Genomic DNA, 16,751 nt, shown 5'->3' with positions numbered 1-16,751 from the left:
GTGTTCAGGATGTGTAGGTTAGATGTATTAGTCCGGGGTAGATGTAGGGGAATGGATCTGGGTAGGTTACTCTTTGGAGGGTCAATGTGGACTTGGACCAAAGGGCCTGTTTTCACACTGTAGGGATTCTAAAACCCACATTCCAGCTTGGAGGAATCTCTTGCACGAAGGGACATAATTCTTTGAGAACATCCATTAGCAATCTGGAGGCCAAGGACTAATTCCACCTCCTGGAAACGCCTGCCAAATGGGTGGTTGGAAATGTGGCTCGAGGATTGAGCTCATCAACCACACAAGGACCCATTAGATCCCAGGACCACTGACATGGAATTTCCTACTTGTTAGTGAGTGATTGATGCCGAGTGAGAGAGCAGCCCTTTGGTCCTCTGGGACGATGACGACTTTACCTTTATTTTTACCAGACTGGATATCATGGACTTATCAAGCTGGATTTGACGCCCAGTCATCTTAGGAGAGACAGTGGAAATCTTAGGTTGAGTTAAAATAAAAGCAAAACACTGCGGATGCCCGAAATCTGAAACAAATGCTGGAGAAACTCAGCAGGTCTAGCAGCATTTGTGGAGAAAGAAATAAAATTGATGTTTTGAATCTTCTTTCTGAAGAAGATTCCATCTGAGTCTCATTGACTCCAGCTTTGCTAGAGTTCCTAGATGCAACATTCAATCAAGTGCAGCCTTGATGTCGGGGAAGTCACTCTCACCTCATCTCTGGAGTTCAGCTCTTTTGTAACTGTCCATTAAGAATTGATTTATTGAAAACTCATCATGTCAGAAGGTGCCAAATTGTGATGACAATACAAATGAAACAATTAGCCATAATTTCTGACAATTTTAGACAATTATTAGAATGAAAATAAGAAGTAACTAAGGTAGAATAAAAACAAAGTGCTGAAGAAACTCAGAGAGAGAGACAAAAAAATCTGCAGATGCTGGAATCCAAGGTAGACAAGCAGGAAGCTGGAAGAATGCAGGAAGCTGGAAGAACACAGCAAGCCAGGCAGCATCAGGAGGTGGAGAAGTCAACGTTGCAGGTATAACCTGAAGAAGGGTTACACCTGGAACACTGACTTGTAGAGTCATAGAGATATACAGCACAGACACAGACCGTTCGGTCCAACTTATCCATGCCATCCAGATATTGTAACCTAATCTAGTCCCACCTGCTAGCACCCGGCCCATATCTCTCCAAACCCTTCCTATTCATATACCCATCCAGATGCCTTTTAAATGTTGCAATTGTACCAGCCTCCACCACTTCCTCTGGCACTCATTCCATACAGGTACCACATTCTGCGTCAAAAGGTTGCCCCTTAGGTCTCTTCTATCTCACCCTAAACCTATGCCCTCTGGTTCTGGACTGTCCGCCCCAGGGAAAAGACCTTGTCTATTTACCCTATCCATGCCCCTCATGATTTTATAAACCTCTAAGGTCTCCCCTAAGCCTCTGTTGCTGTAGGGAAAACAGTCCCAGCCTATTCATTCTCGCCCTATAGCTCAAATTCTCCAACACTGCCAACATCCTTGTAAGTCTTTTCTGAACTCTTTCAGGTTTCACAGCATCCTTCCAATAGGATGGAGACCAGAATTACATGCAATATTCCAAAAATGGCCTAACCAATGTCCTGTACAGCTGCAACATGACCTCCCAACTCCTATACTCCATGCTCTGACCAATAAAGGAAAGCATACCAAACGCCTTATTTACTATCCTATCTACCTGTGACTATCCTTTCAAGGAACTATGAACCTGCACTCCAAGGTCTCTTCGTTCAGCATCACTCCCCATTAAGTGTATAAGACCTTCTCTGATTTACTTTTCAAAAATGCAGCACTTCACGTTTATCTAAATTAAACTCCATCAGTCACTCCTTAGCCCATTGGCCCTTTTGATCAAGATCCCATTGTACTCTGAGGTAATCTTCTTCGCTGCCCACTACACCTCCAATTTTGGTATAATCTGCAAACTTACTAACTGTACCTCAATGTTCACATCCAAATCATTTATATAAAATGACAAAAAGTAGTAGATCCAGCACCAATACTTGTGGCACTCCACTGGTCACAGGCCTCCAGTCTGAAAAGCAACCCTCCACCACTATGCTCTGTGTTCTACCTTCGAAACAGTTCTGTATCCAAATGGCTAGTCCTCCCTGTATTCCATGAGATCTAATCTTGCTAACCAGCGTTCTAAGAGGAACCCTGTTGAATGCTTTACTGAAGTCAATATACATTACGTCCACTGCTCTGCTCTCATCAATCCTCTTTGTTATTTCTTCAAAAAACTCAATCAAGTTCATGAGACATGATTTCCCACACACAAAGCCATGCTGACATCAGGCCTTGCCTTTGCAAACACGTGTAAATGCTGTTCCTCAGGATTCCCTCCAACAAATTGCCCACTACTGATGTCAAGCTCACTAGTCTATAGTTCCCTGACATCTACAAACATGTCTGAGCAAAGAGTATGGAACTGAGGCTGATTTAAAGAGCCAGTTGAGGCACGATGGGCCAAATGGCCTCTTTTGGCATGATATGAATGCACTGGGGATTTTACCTCAAGTGTGTGCACACTTCTCTTTCTAAAGCTTCCACCACACTATCAAGCAACACCCCCCCAGACAGTACCAATTCTGGCTTCTCTGCTTTTAATTGCTCCATCAATGGTGGCTTAGCATTCAGCTGTAACACCCTGAGCTCCAGAACAGCTTCCCAAAAAACTGCTGTCTCTCTACACTACTCTAAGTTATTCCTTAACACACACCTCTAAGTAAGCTTTTAGTGACCTGCTTTAACACCTTCTGGTGTCAAATGTAAACCAGAAACCCTATTGCACATTAGGTTGTATCATGTTAAAAGGTGCCACATCAATGCAAGTGGTTCCAATTTTAATGAACTGTCACATCATGTCCCTCTCCTCCTTTGTTCTTATTACTGATTTAAGATGGTTGCAATCAATCAGCAGGCTTTCTGGGACTGTAAGTGACAATGGTGGAGGACTCCACCTTCTCTCCATCACGATTTAATGTTCACAGGGGGAGGCAATGGCCTAGTGGCATTATTGCTGGACTGTTATTCCAGAGACCTAGGTACTGTTCTGGGGACCTGGGTTTGAATCCTGCTACGGTAGATGGTGAAATTTGAATGTTTTAAAAAGCGTCTAATGATGACCATGAATCCATTGTCGATTTTTGGAAAATCCTCGCTGGTTCACAAATGCCCTTTAGAGAAGGAAACTGCCTGTATGTGACTCCACACTCACAGCAATATGGTTGTCGGTCAGCGTCGTGATGGTAAACTGAAGGGCCTGTTTCTATGCCATACGACTACCACCGTGTCACAACACTCTTCCCCCTCCGGGAGTTCACTGCTCCCCAAGCAACTGGGGAGACCAATAGACACAGGAGCAGAAATTAGGCCGTTCAGTCCACTGAGTCTACTCCACCATTCAATCATGGCTGATAAGTTTCTCAACTACATCCTCCCACTTTCTCCTAAATGATTATGAAGGATTTAGAGGGATGCGGCTCAAGTTCTGACAAATGGGACTAAATTAGTTTAGGATATCTGGTTGGACCAAAGGGTCTGTTTCCGTGCTGTACTTCTCTATGATATTGGTTAGGCCACTTTTGGAATAAGAGTGTGGCGCTGAAAAAGCACAGCAGGTCAGCCAGCATCTGAGGAGCAGGACAGTTGATGTTTCGGGTGTAAATCCTTCCTGAGAAAGGGCATGTGCCCGAAACATTGACTCTCCTGCTCCTCGGATGCTGCCTGACCTATTGAACTTTTCCAGCACCTCACTTTTAGACCCTGATTCTCCAGCATCTGCAGTCCTCACTTTTGGACTATTATGTGCAATTTTGCTCTCCCTGCTATAGGAAGAATGTTGTGAAACTTGAAAGGGATCAGAAAAGGTTGACAAGGGTATCGCCAGGGTTGGAGGTAGAGGGAGAGGCTAGGGCTGTTTTCCTTGGAGCGTCAGAGGCTGAGGGGAGGACCCTTACAGAGGTTTATAAAATCATGAGGGAGCAAAGGATAGGGATAAACAGACAAAGATCTTCTCATGACTGCACATATCTATGACACTAAATGCACTTACAAGCTATGGCAATGCAGGTAGTTGTTGTCAGCTGTCCTGGGGTTAGAGAGCCCGCCCCCTTCCTTCCAATTGGTCGAGGGCTCACGTCCATCACAGAGCTGACTTCCTGTCCAGGCGCCAGTCGTCGCGAGACGCAGACAGAGAGCGCGAGCGAGTGGCTGAGGCGATTCGGAATAAATCTTTTCGATTAAAACCTTCTCCTCCCCCTCCTTGAAGAATTCGGCGGCAGGGGAGAGGGTAGCTAGCGACGCTGGAGTTTAAAAATCAGGTAAAACATAAAGAATATTAACCGGGGGGCGATGGCGGCGGAAGGTGTGAAGACCGAGGGGTCCCGACGGTTTGGAGTTTTGTTTTCTGATGTTTCAACGCCTTTTTTCTCCTACAATATCCCCGACGCAAGCCGTGCCGGTGGATGTTCGTCTCTTTTTTTCGTTTTTTGTTCCGCCGGCGAAAAGTTGTGAATATGGAGCTGGACTCACGGAGGGGGGGGGGGGGGGTAGAGAGAAGGAGGCCGTCCCACCGTCCCTGGGGCCGGAAATGCAGCCAGGCTGCTGATTGACAGGCGTCCGGGCCAATGGGAGCGGGTGGATGGCAGGCTGTCAGCCAATAACTGTGAAGTGGAGGCGGAACCCCATTTTTGATTGCCAGCCCTGGTATGTGTTTGTATGTAAACACCAGGCAGCCTGCTCCAAGCCCGCCTCAAGGTTATCATCACTCACTCAACTTTCTTTTGCTTCTTTCCCATCCCATTTTACATTCACTCAGTTCCCAGATAGATTCAAGGTCTGCACTGCACTCTTTGAACTTTCTTGTGCTTTTTTTCTTTCTGTTTTACATTCACTCATAATCCCAAGATAGGTTCAAGGTTGCCATCAAATGGTACTTCACTCACTGAACTTTCTTGTGTTTTTTTTCACATCTTGCATTCCAAACCCCTACTACCAGGTGAGGATCATTATGGTCAAAGTTGGGACCAGTCCAGTCCTGTCCTCTGCAAGGACTTAAAAGGATTTCACGCAATACTGCAGAACTAAAAACAGAAAATGCTTACAACATTGTTCATGTCTGGCAAGATCCACTGAAAGCAATAGAAGGTGACAAAAGGACCTCACCCTCATATGTTAATTCTGATTCTCTCTCTTTCTATTTCCACTGATGCTGCTAAGTCTGCTGATTGATTGATTGTTCTTATTACTGATTTAAGATGGTTGCAAAAGAGGAGAGGGGCATGATGTGACAGTTTATTAAAATTGGAACCACTGACATCGATGTAGCACCTTTTAGTATGATACAACCTAACGTGCAATAGGGTTTCTGGCTTATGTTTGACACCAGAAGGTGTTAAAGTAGGTCACTAAAAACTTATTTAGAGATGGGTGTTAAGGAACAACTTAGAAAAGTGCAGAGAGACAGCAGTTTTTTAGGAAGCTGTTCTGAACTCGGGCTGTTACAGCTGAATGCTCAGCCACCATTGATGAAGCGATTTAAAAACAGAGAAGCCAGAATTGGTGCTATCAGCATGTTATTGTCTGGGGGGGGGGGGGTTGCTTGATAGTGTAGTGGAAGCTTTAGAAAGAGAATTGTGCACACACAAGGTAATATCCCCAGTGCATTCATATCATGCCAAAGGAAGCCATTTGGCCCATTGTGCCCCTACTGGCTCTTTAAATTAGCCTCAGTTCCATGCTCTTTGCTCAGACATGTTTGTAGAATTTGCAAGTTTCTTTATTGGATTATTATTTTTATTTGTTCTGAGTTGGGACTATAAAACACCTTCATTCCTAATTATCTGAAGTCCTGAATACCTACCCTAACGGAGCAAAATAATTGATTTTTATTGTAGTGTTATTAATATGAAACTTCACTATCAAATGCTGTAAAAAGAGCCTGAAATCCTCCGCCATACATACACACACACACAAATATACTCTTGACGCTTTAATTGTAACAAAATGCATCTCATGATATGATTATGTTGCTGCCTCATTTTCAATCAAACATAAGTGATTTGACAATTTTCTGTGTTCCTATACAACTGTGTGGGAAACCAACTAAGCGTATAGTTTAAAGATTTTATCCTCACAATCTTGAGTTGTATCCATAGGGAATATTTGGAGCTGTGCAAAAATGAATTACAATGGAAGACTTGAGTATTATCATTCATCTGAGTTTGAATTGATTAAATCTGGAGCTCCTTTTTCCTTTTTGAGACCAAAGGATATTAAAGGATAGCAGTCATACTGCAGTAAGTCACCTCCCATTATTTTGTCTGCACAAATGTTTGTATTAAGAAGGTAGGGTGGACATTTACCAGAATGGTTCCTGGGCTGAAGGCTTTTAGTGAGTGCATCCTCCATGGAGGAAAGGAAGTTGACTGGAGATCTAGTAACCGATTGGATAACGCAGATTGAGAAATTCTTCCCATTGGTTTTGTTACAGAGATGAGGGGATGTAGTATTGAGGTTTTGGGCAAGAGATATTTGGGGGAATGAGGAAGAACTTTTTTACACAATGAGTACTAAAGACATGGAGTTGCTGCCCACAAGGAAATGAGGGTGGAAGCAGAGACTATGAACAATTTCAAAAGGAATTTGAATAAATATTTGAGGGAAATAAACTTGTCAGTTTGTGGGAACTGCGAGGCAAATGGGACTGGCTGGATTTCTCTACAGGGAGCTGGCATGAACATAATGGACCAAATGGCTGCCTCCTTTGCTGTAGTAGTTTGATTAGGAGGAGTGGTCCATTTAATCCCAGAGCCTGTTAATGCCATTTCGTAGTTGGTATGTGACCTAACTCCATCTGCCAGCCTTTGCCCCATGTTTCTCTATATCTCCGGATAGCAAACATCTCAATCTCCAGTTTAAACTCAGCACTAACTCCCTTTCTATGGAATACTGTTCCAAACCTTTTTGCATGGATGTGTTTCCTAATTTTACTCCTGAAGAGTCTGACTGTATTTTAAAAACTATACTCCTGGTCCTAGTCTGTTGAACCAGCAGCAATAGATATTCCCTAGTTACACCATAAATACCCTGTAATGTTTTGAGCAGTTTGATCTAATTGTCCCTTACAGAACTCAGACAACCATGATTAACTGGATTGTGAAGTAGGCTCCAGAGGCTTGATCGCCTCCTATAATTCTTTTAGCTGTAAAGTATTGCTATTTACAGATGTATTATTACTGGGAGCGATGGGAGCAATTTGAGGTTATGAATTGAATATGTGATGAGGTACAGTGATAAATCATTTTGGCTTAAGTATGGTTTTCCCATAATGTCTAGATACTAGTTTGCTAAGTAAGTTTGCCAATAAACTGGGGGAGCATCACTCCTGAACCAGTACGTTTTAATACTACTTGTTTGTATTCAATTTGCCACCTCCATAAGCATCAGCCGCCACCAATATTTCGCTCTTGTGATCGACTGGGAATAATAATTGGAAGCTTTTCAGGAATATCATGTTGCAGGATTTAATTGAAACAGAAACAATTTACATCAGAGGGACATACTTGTGCTGGAAGTTGCTCAGAGTAGGTGCACTAGGCTGATTTCTGGGATGAATAAAGTTTGAGCAATTTAGACCTGTTCTTATTTGAATTTAGAAGAATTAATAGGAACTTATTGAACACAAAATTCTGAATAGGCTTGATGTTGAATGCTGAATGTTACTCCATGTGGGTCAATCTAGAATTTGGGGGCGGGGGGGATGGGATACAGCTTAAGGGGTCTTGCATTTTGAATGAAGTCAAGGAGGAACTACTTGCACTTGTTCTAGGCTGTACATGCCTCATCCCCTGCCACCTTGCCTGCATGGACTTCAGTTTTTTTTTACTTTATTCAGTCATGGGAGGAGGGCATCGCAGGATAGGCAGTACTTACTGCTCAGAGGGCAGTTAAGAGTCAACCACATTGTTGTGGGTCTGGAGTCACCTGTAATCCAGATCAAGTGTGGATGGCAGTTTCCTTCCCTAAAGGACATTAGTGAAATGACGTTTAGGGAAGGAAACCAGATGGGTTTTTTCAACAATCGTCAATGGATTCATGGTCATTGTTAGACTCTTAATTCCAGATTTTTCTTTTATTGAATTCAAATCTCACCATCTGCCATGGCGGAATTTGTATCCAGGTCCCCAGAACATTATCTGGGTCTCTGAATTAACAGTCCAGCGATAATACCACAATGCCATTGCCTCCCCTTGTGGGGAATGCACTTTTTTCATCATGTCAGGTTTATGCGCATCAATGTTAGATGAAGCGTAAAGTATCCACCATTCTCCTTTAGAATTGTGCTGTAACATTAATCTTGAGGCGCATCTGCTACAGTACAAATGTAAAGTTTCCCACACCAGCCATAGTGTCACAGAACAGGCTGCCAATTTGTGTTGTAATCAACTGGTTTGAGACTGACTAAGCTCATTTATGGAGCAACCAGCAGAGTTAGTGACATTAAGACTTGTTTTTCTGGAGCATGGAGTGAAAAACTGCAAAGAATTTTAAAGTTTTTGTTTAAATAGATTGATGTTTTGCTATTTTAGCTGGTCGATCAGTTTTTGTTAAATTTAACATGCAATGTGAAAGGCCAGGGTTCAGAGTGCATGGCAGCCTGAATAAAAGAAGTGAGAATCCTTACAAAATAAAGGCTAAGTGACAGCAGCTTTCAATTTGCAAGTCTTTGGGAAGTTGGAAAAATTGAATGATAAAGTTACACAGCTTTGATGCTGTGCAGTAATGGTATGACATTATATATTCACAAGCTTCCAAATAAACTTGTTGGACTATTACCTGGTGTTGTGATTTTTAACTTTGTACACCCCAGTCTAACACCAGAACCTCCAAATCGTGACACATTGAAGCTGCAAACAGATGAGACTTGTATCCCATCGATTTTGATTTTATTGTAACGTGTACTCAAGTACAAAAGTACGGGGTACAACAAAAAGTGTATAATGTCACCATACAAGGCATCATTGTAGGTGCAGAATCTTAAGAACAAGGTAAAAAGAAAGACCAAAGTTAAAAGTTAAATATTGCCTTAATTCTAGTATAATGTAGAAACATGTGAAGTAATGTTAAAAGTTACACATTGCAAGCCTTCATCGCTTTATTTTCTACATAAACCTGAAGTACAAACATTAGTCTTAAGTGCTTAGCCATGGTGGGGCTGCACTTCAAGGAATCACTGTGAAACCAGAAGTCCATGCTGAGGCCACGCCATGCCAAGAGTCAGAATTAAGCTGAGTTCAAGAGAGTATTTATATGCATTGTTGTCATAGATGTTGTATCATGCCTCATCCAGTTATTGTAATGTAACTTCAATTCAAATCAAAAATATGCTTCACTTTCCAATGAAGTGTCTGCTGTGCATGCAATTGGATACAACTATGCCTGCAATGTAAACATTATCAATACAGTCTACAGGGTTGCTGCTTTCCCTGGTTCATTATGGTGAATGGCACATGTTTATCATTTTGCTAAGGCTAGAGACAAGCAGAGTGAATTACTTTTCCTTTAAGATGTGTTATATATTTTTAAATAATCTGTACTTAGATAATGTATTTAAAGATCCCTGGGTGGCTCAAAACAATTTGTGGGTAGGGATATGTGGTTAACCCTTAAGTTAGGAACCACAACAGTCAATTTGTGCAAAGTAAGCTCCCACAGACAGCCATCTGATAGTGACCTAATATTCATTTCAGTGATGATTGAGTGATATATGTCAGCCAGAACTCTGGAGAATACTCCCCAATCTTCTTTGAAATAGCGCCATTGGATCTTGTCTATCCGCTTTGATGACAGATGGGGCTTTGGTTTAAGTCATATCTGAAAGATGACATTTCCAGCAGTACAGTCCTCACTCAGTGAATTTTATGTTTGTGTCAACAGAGTGGAACTTGAACCTTCAACTTTCTACTGGGGCTACAGTGGCACTGCTTGAATTGTTACCAGGATAAGACACAGCATCTTCTTTACATGACAAACTTTAATGATAGAGTGTGCTTTGTACTAGAAACAAACTACAACCTTTAAGTTCTTGGTTTTTATTTAAATAAAAATTTCATAATTGCAGGTTTGAATCCAAAATGTCAGAAAGATCGATGGCTGAGCCAGACTGTCTAGACTGCTGACCCCCTCCCCCTTTCTACAGCATTATAGATGGTCAGTAGTCAGTGCTACGACAGCAGTTTAATCAAAGGGTTTCAGATGATATTGCAAAACAGATGACATCATAAAACAGGAGAAGCTGGATTTATCGATTGCCCTGAAATTAAATTGCTTCCTATTACTTGCTGTAGAATCTCTCATGCTTTTCGGTAATGTGCCCTACTATCTCTTCTAAATCATGTGTGCTGTTGCCGTAAATATTTGTCAGCTGCGCAGATTAAAATCTTTGTCAGGCTGGAGTGATGCTGTCATTGAAAGGTTGTTGGTCCTGTGATTCATAGATTGGTGTAGTCACTGTGCCCTGTTCAACTAAAAGTGAAATGCATAGATTTGCATTTTGTTTCAATTGCTTCACACAATTAATGATGAATTTTATCCTTCCCAAAATCAGCTATGTCACAAAGTTCATTATCAGAAGCTGGTGAAGTGAAGGTGAGGATTTGTCTGCCGCTAAAAGTGGGGACACTCTGACACAGCCATCTGAGAGCATTCAATGTTTTTGTTTTCCAAGTTCACTTTTTAAAGAATAGGGTGTGCACCCAATGTAACAGTCGCGCGGTGTCTGATGTATGTAGTTGAATATGAGCAAATGACTTTTTTCTGTTTTGGATTGTATTTGTTAGCTGGCAGTGACAGCAGACTGGCTATCTGCCAGGGTAATGTTGGTATGTAAAGTGATTTATTATTGGGTAGTGCTCTCACTGATTTGCTTTCATTTGCTCCTCTCTGAGTTGATGTTGCAGTTAATAAAAATTTTAAGATTACTAGGTGCTGTTAATTCACTTAGTTCTCCCTCTGCAAGTAGAAGGCCTTTAAACGCAGCACCTCTTGTATGCAGCTTGATAACCTCTTGTGTCATGGGCTCTAGTTTTGAAGAAATGAGAGTTCTAGGTTTTTTTTTATTGTTTGAAGTGGAAGCATTGCAAATGCTTTACATGCAGTTAGTTTCCCTTTATTGAAATTGTATAGTATTGAATTGTGTTGATGTTGTTTGATTTTGGATACTGGGCACTTTGAAATGGCACCAGGTTTTACGCCACTGTTTTCTTATTCCAGCACAGAAATTGGACTGACTGGATTGAGTGAGCTGATATAGACTTGATGGACCAAAAGGTCATATTATGCACTGAAATGACACTTGTCAATTGTTTACGAATGTTTCTTCAAGTTTCTAATAAATTGAAAATGTACAAGGTGGTAATGGAACAGGGTCAAGAGACCACATATTTACCTATAGAGCCACTCAGAGGCTGGTGCCTGTAGCTACATCGTGACAGATGACATGGCAAATTCTAATGGACAATGGAGAATTACTAGCAGAAAATGAGGACAACAGGAAGCATGTGCTCCATGTAAGCTTTTATAATAGATTTACATTTACAGAGAGCTTTCTGTTTTGTGTTGTGGTAATTAATTTGGAACAAGTAAGTGGAGCACTGCATTTTCATTGCACACTGATTATGTAGTATAACCTTGTGTTGGCACAAGGCCAAGCCAGATGTTAAAGCAGACACTTACATATTCAAATCAAAAGGATAATTCGTTATTGCTGTTTCAAGTTTCTGTCCCTCTTTTGTAATACTGGCGTCAAGAGCTGCTATTGTAAATGAATCTTGAAATTTTCTGTGATTAATATATCTCATACAGCTTCTCAGCTGTAGCGATGGATGAAGCCATTCCTTTATTGTTTTATCTCTTACTTAATGATAACAGGAGGAGTACGGATTTGACAGAATGCAGGTACTTCTTTTTTGCTCCAAATGTTAGACGTTATTGGCATACGTGCACTACAGGTAGTTCTTGTATAACGCGATGTTTGTGTTCTTGTGCAACCTTGCATTATAGAAAAATCGCACTTTAGATGCAGCACTTAGTGTTAGTGATGTAATCGTATTACAGCCAACACAAGTTTTAAAAGTTTGTGCTTTAGAATTAGCATCCCCAATTCTTCAAACATGGTTCAGCGAATTTGCATTAACAAAAGGTGTGTTATCGCAGAACCCTGTATTTGCTTGGATACTGAGCTTCATGGACCAAACCAAACCTGTATTCCAAACTAATCTATGATGAGCTAATTGATCTTAATTGGAAAGCAGGAGAAGAAAGTCACTCTCAGAGCTTCTGATCACTGTCCAGTGAAGCTTGATTGGAAAACATGAATAGGATGAGGGCAGGAACATGTTTAATTATATCCTCCCTGGTGTTTTCATAGAATAGTATGCTAAACTATACTGATATGGTTCATGTTTGAGGTCTCGTCCATACTTTTGAAAGGCAGCTCATGTAAAACTTCAAATTGTCTTTTAGATTCAGTGATGAAAGGAGGAAACTAGGGAGAACTCATGTGGCCTGTAATCAGTTGATTGTCATTCATTCCAAGAGTGGATCATATTCTGGACCCCTATGAGTGCTAGAAGTGATTTGTTTTGTGTTGAGAGGTGGTTGACAGTACTGTAATCTTGCTTCCCATCACCATTACCCCTGCAAAGAGTTAGGGAATTTACTTTGTAATGGTTTGCTTTCTATTTGCCAGGGAGAATGTATAAATACTAGACAGAAAAGGTACAGCATGGAGGTGTCATCTGGACCATCATGGCTGTGCCTGATTTTCCCAATGGATAATACATCTCATGCCATTCCCATCACCTCTGTCATCCTGCATATTTGTTCTTGTCAAATAACAATCTAATTTCCTCCTGCATGCCTTGATTGAATTTACCTTCACATACATGGGCAATACATTTCATAAATTACCAATTTGCAGTGTGAACAGGCTTTCCCTCGTATCTCCATTGCTTCTTTCACCATTTACTGTACTTTAAATCCTGCTCTTGATCCTTGCATCAGTGGGAACAATTTCTCTTTGTTTGCTTTGTCCAGACACCTCATGACTTTGAATACCTTTTTCAAATCTCAGCCATAATTTCTCCAAGGAAAAAGGTCTAATTTCTCCAATCTAGCCATCTATCTGAACTGATGTAAAATACAATTGCATTCTATTTTAATTTTAAATTATCAAGTTACAAGGACAGTTAAATGATTTGTTACATCTGGCAAAGAAAATTTCAAAATAGGATGCGTGGATTGCAACAGCAAAAAGAAACCAATTTCCTTCATACAATTCCTCTTATAATTCCAGTGCAATCCTGTGTACTTTGCAGCCAGTGAACTGGATGTTTTTAAAATACCATCACCTGTTAGTTTGATCAACATTTTCATAGGATAGACAGCCCATTCGGCCCAACTAGTCTTGCCAGTGTTTCTGCTTTACTTGCATTTTCTCAATCATTCTACATCTAAATTGACTCTTTCAACCTTATCACTTCCTCTTCAATGTATCTATACTAATTGCTTCAAAAACTCCCTGTGGTTACAAGTTCCACATTCTCACTATTCTTTGAGCAAAGAAATTTTCTTCTGAGTTATCTATTGGATTTCTTGATGACTCTTCCTCACATTTTATCAAGTCTTTAAGAGTTTTGAAGACCTCTAGGTCATCCCTCAACATTACTTTTTGAAATATAAATAAGAGACCCAGCCTATCCATCTGTTCCTGGTATGCATATCCACACATTTCTTGTGTCACTTGTGTAAATCATATTGGCACCTTTTCTAGTATCATAGTCATACAGCACCGAGATGGACCTTTTGGTCCAACATATATGTGCTGTTTAGAGATCCAAATCAGACCTAGCCCTGTTCGCCAGCATTTTGCCCACATCCCTCAAAACCCTTTCTAATCATATTCCCATCCAATGCCTTTTAAGTGTTGTAATTGTACCAGCCTCCATCATTTCCTGTGGAAGCTTGTTCCATACATGCACTGTCCTCTGCATGATAAAGTTACCCCTCGGTCCTTTTTAAATCTTTCCCCTTAAAACTCTATGCCCTGTAGTTTTGGATTCCCCCTACCCTAGGGAAGTGGCCTTGGCTATTCATCCTATCCATGCCCCTCACGATTTTAGAAACCTTATTAAGGTCATCTGAGCCTCTTATGCTCTGGGGGAAAAGCTTATAATTTGGCAACGAGAACTGAATGCTGTACTGTAAAGTTTGGTCTAACTGAGGGTCATTACAGATTCAGTACACTTCTCTACTTGTGAAATCTGGGAGCCACTTTATGCACAGATCCCACAATATCACATGAGAAATGACCAGTTTTTAAAAAAATTAATGGTGTTGAATATATGGTAGCTTTAAGCTTTATATTAAATATAACATTATTTCCATCTCAAAAATAATCTCCATTTGATGAACTATTGGTGTAAGCACTGTAGGCCTCATAATTTTACTTCGTGGTTCATTAGAACGAAGTATGACCATTGTAGATTTGGAGGAAATTGCTGATCTATCTTTTAAATCTCTCCCCCCTCAGGAATTCTCCTTCATGTGGTGTAATGGTGCTCTGTCAGTAGACAGCTGAAGTTGCTTGCCGAGTGGAAGAAGACTATCTTATGAGATTCTTGCCATGTGTGTACAAAGAAAATGGGTGTTAATGCTTCTACCTACCCGTATCCATCATGTCCGACAGCTGGGGTGAAAACACAATCTTCCAATGCAGTTGGTGGTAAGAATTTTATTTCATGTTGTGAGAGAGGGGCCATGATGTGGAAGTGTTGGATTGGGGTGTACAAAGTCAGAAGTCACATGACACCAGTTTATAGTTCAACAGGTTTATTTGAAATCGCAAGCTTTTGGAGCACCATTTAAGGATTTTACCTCACAAAGAAACAGCGCACAGCGCCATTCAGCCCCTTGAGCCTGACCTGTTATTCAGTAAGATCATTGCTCCTCTCATTCTCACAATCAGAAGTCACACGATACCAGTTTATAGTGCAACAGGATTATTTCAAATCACAAGTTTTCGGAGCACTACTTAAGGACTTCACCTCACAAAGAAACAGTGCTCCGAAAGCTTATGATTTCAAATAATCCTGTTGCACTATAAACTGGTATCGTGTGACTTCTGCTTGTGTGAGAGAGAGGAGCAATGGTCTTATTGAATAACAAGTCAGGCTCAAGGGGCTGAATGGCCTTCTGTCCAGATGTGACTCCCGATACAGCAGCTTTTCAAAGTGCATGTTCCTATTACTAATTCTCTGGTTTTTTACTGGGTAAAGATTTGATAAATGTCGAGTTAGAGCAAAGAATGTCAAGGGTTAATAAAATAAGTGCAGTGTTCAAATTGAGAGAATTAGTTAAGAGTACTTGGAAGAGATTGTTTGCTCTCGTCGGCAGATTGATAACTAGATGATCCAGATTTAACAATTTTGACAAAATTCCCGGAGAAATTCTTTTGTGATGCAGCAGGTTGCTGTGATCTGGAAGGCACTCCCCAAGAGGGAACAGGTTAAGTAGTAAATTTCAAAAAGGAATTGGATTTAAAAGCTTTTAAAAGATCTGTTTTCAGGGCTATGTGAAAAGGAGCAGGGAAGACTCTAGAAAGGATAGGCATGGGCACAGTGAACTTCTTGGCATTCTTCAATGTCATGTAATGTAACAAACTTTCCAGACTGGATGATCCCAGATTTAACTCTTGTATTTTGTTTAAAAAGTTGCATTTAAATTCTGCCTTTCACAGCATCAGGACATCTCCAAAGTTCTTTACAGCCAGTGAGAATACCTTTTTTTCCAAGTCTATTAATTATTGTAGTGTAGCAAAGATGCCATCCAACTGATACACAATTAACCCCCATGAACAGCATTGTAATAATGTCAAAAAATCTATTCCTTGATCATGTTGGCTGAGGTGTAAATATAGGACAGGACACTGGAGAATACCTCCTGTTGATCTTTACAATAGTGCTGAGGGGTTTCTTGCCTAAACTTCAGATAGCTGTTGGAGCTTCACTTTAGGATATCATCCCAAATATGTCACCTCAGAATTGCAGGATTTTCCCATTAGTGCTCAATTTTCTGGAGTGAGGCCAAACATACCACCTGCTGACCCAAAGATGAGGGAGCTTCATATTGAACTGCAGCTAAATATGAAATAGTTAATCCCATTTGGGCTACTCGGAGGGATGATAATGTTGTATTGACAATATGGGAGAGGACGTGTCATTATTGATTGCTATCCAATAATGATGCATTATTTCCTTCTTTTATTACAAGGTGCACATGAGGGCATGTTTAGGTTTGGTTTTGGTGTGCTACTTAGATGACCTGGTTTCCTGATAGTCATTGTTGTGATGCTTTGATGAATGGTTCTTCTCTTGTAAAATGAAGGAACCTAATGAAGTTCTATAAAATAACAGATTTTGATTGAGCGAGTGCTGAAAGAATGTTCCTTTCTCTGGGGAAAAACCATAACTAAAGGCCATCAATTTAAGTCGCTCACAAAGAAATTCAACAGGGAATTTAGAAGAAGCTTCTCTACCTAAGAGTGATTAAAATGCGTAACCCATTACCACAGGGATAGTTTAAATTGAATAGAATTATAGCATTTCGGGGGAGGCTAGACAAACCTAT

General features: G+C 40.7%; 2 protein-coding genes across 2 annotated transcripts in view; one reads left to right on the top strand and one right to left on the bottom strand.

Moving 5' to 3' along the window:
- Positions 1 to 4,249, bottom strand: part of LOC122542776 (proteasome subunit alpha type-6-like) — a 102,661-nt gene extending 98,412 nt beyond the window's left edge. Inside the window, exon 1 of the mRNA XM_087983932.1 lies at positions 4,117 to 4,249. The gene's annotated coding sequence lies outside the window, so the exon portion shown is untranslated. The remainder of the gene's footprint in view (positions 1 to 4,116) is intronic.
- LOC122542775 (BTB/POZ domain-containing protein 7-like) overlaps positions 4,249 to 16,751 on the top strand; it is a 74,383-nt gene continuing 61,880 nt past the window's right edge. The window contains exons 1-2 of the mRNA XM_043680808.2: positions 4,249 to 4,384; positions 14,656 to 14,847. Coding sequence (XP_043536743.1) covers positions 14,766 to 14,847 — 82 coding nt within the window. The 5' untranslated portion in view covers positions 4,249 to 4,384; positions 14,656 to 14,765. The remainder of the gene's footprint in view (positions 4,385 to 14,655; positions 14,848 to 16,751) is intronic.

Source organism: Chiloscyllium plagiosum, unplaced genomic scaffold, assembly GCF_037043375.1.
Source record: "Chiloscyllium plagiosum isolate Xiang-an unplaced genomic scaffold, Cpla_swu_hap1 HiC_scaffold_47, whole genome shotgun sequence".
NCBI classification, from domain to species: domain Eukaryota; kingdom Metazoa; phylum Chordata; class Chondrichthyes; order Orectolobiformes; family Hemiscylliidae; genus Chiloscyllium; species Chiloscyllium plagiosum.
This window is presented reverse-complemented; position numbering and strand designations above follow the sequence as displayed.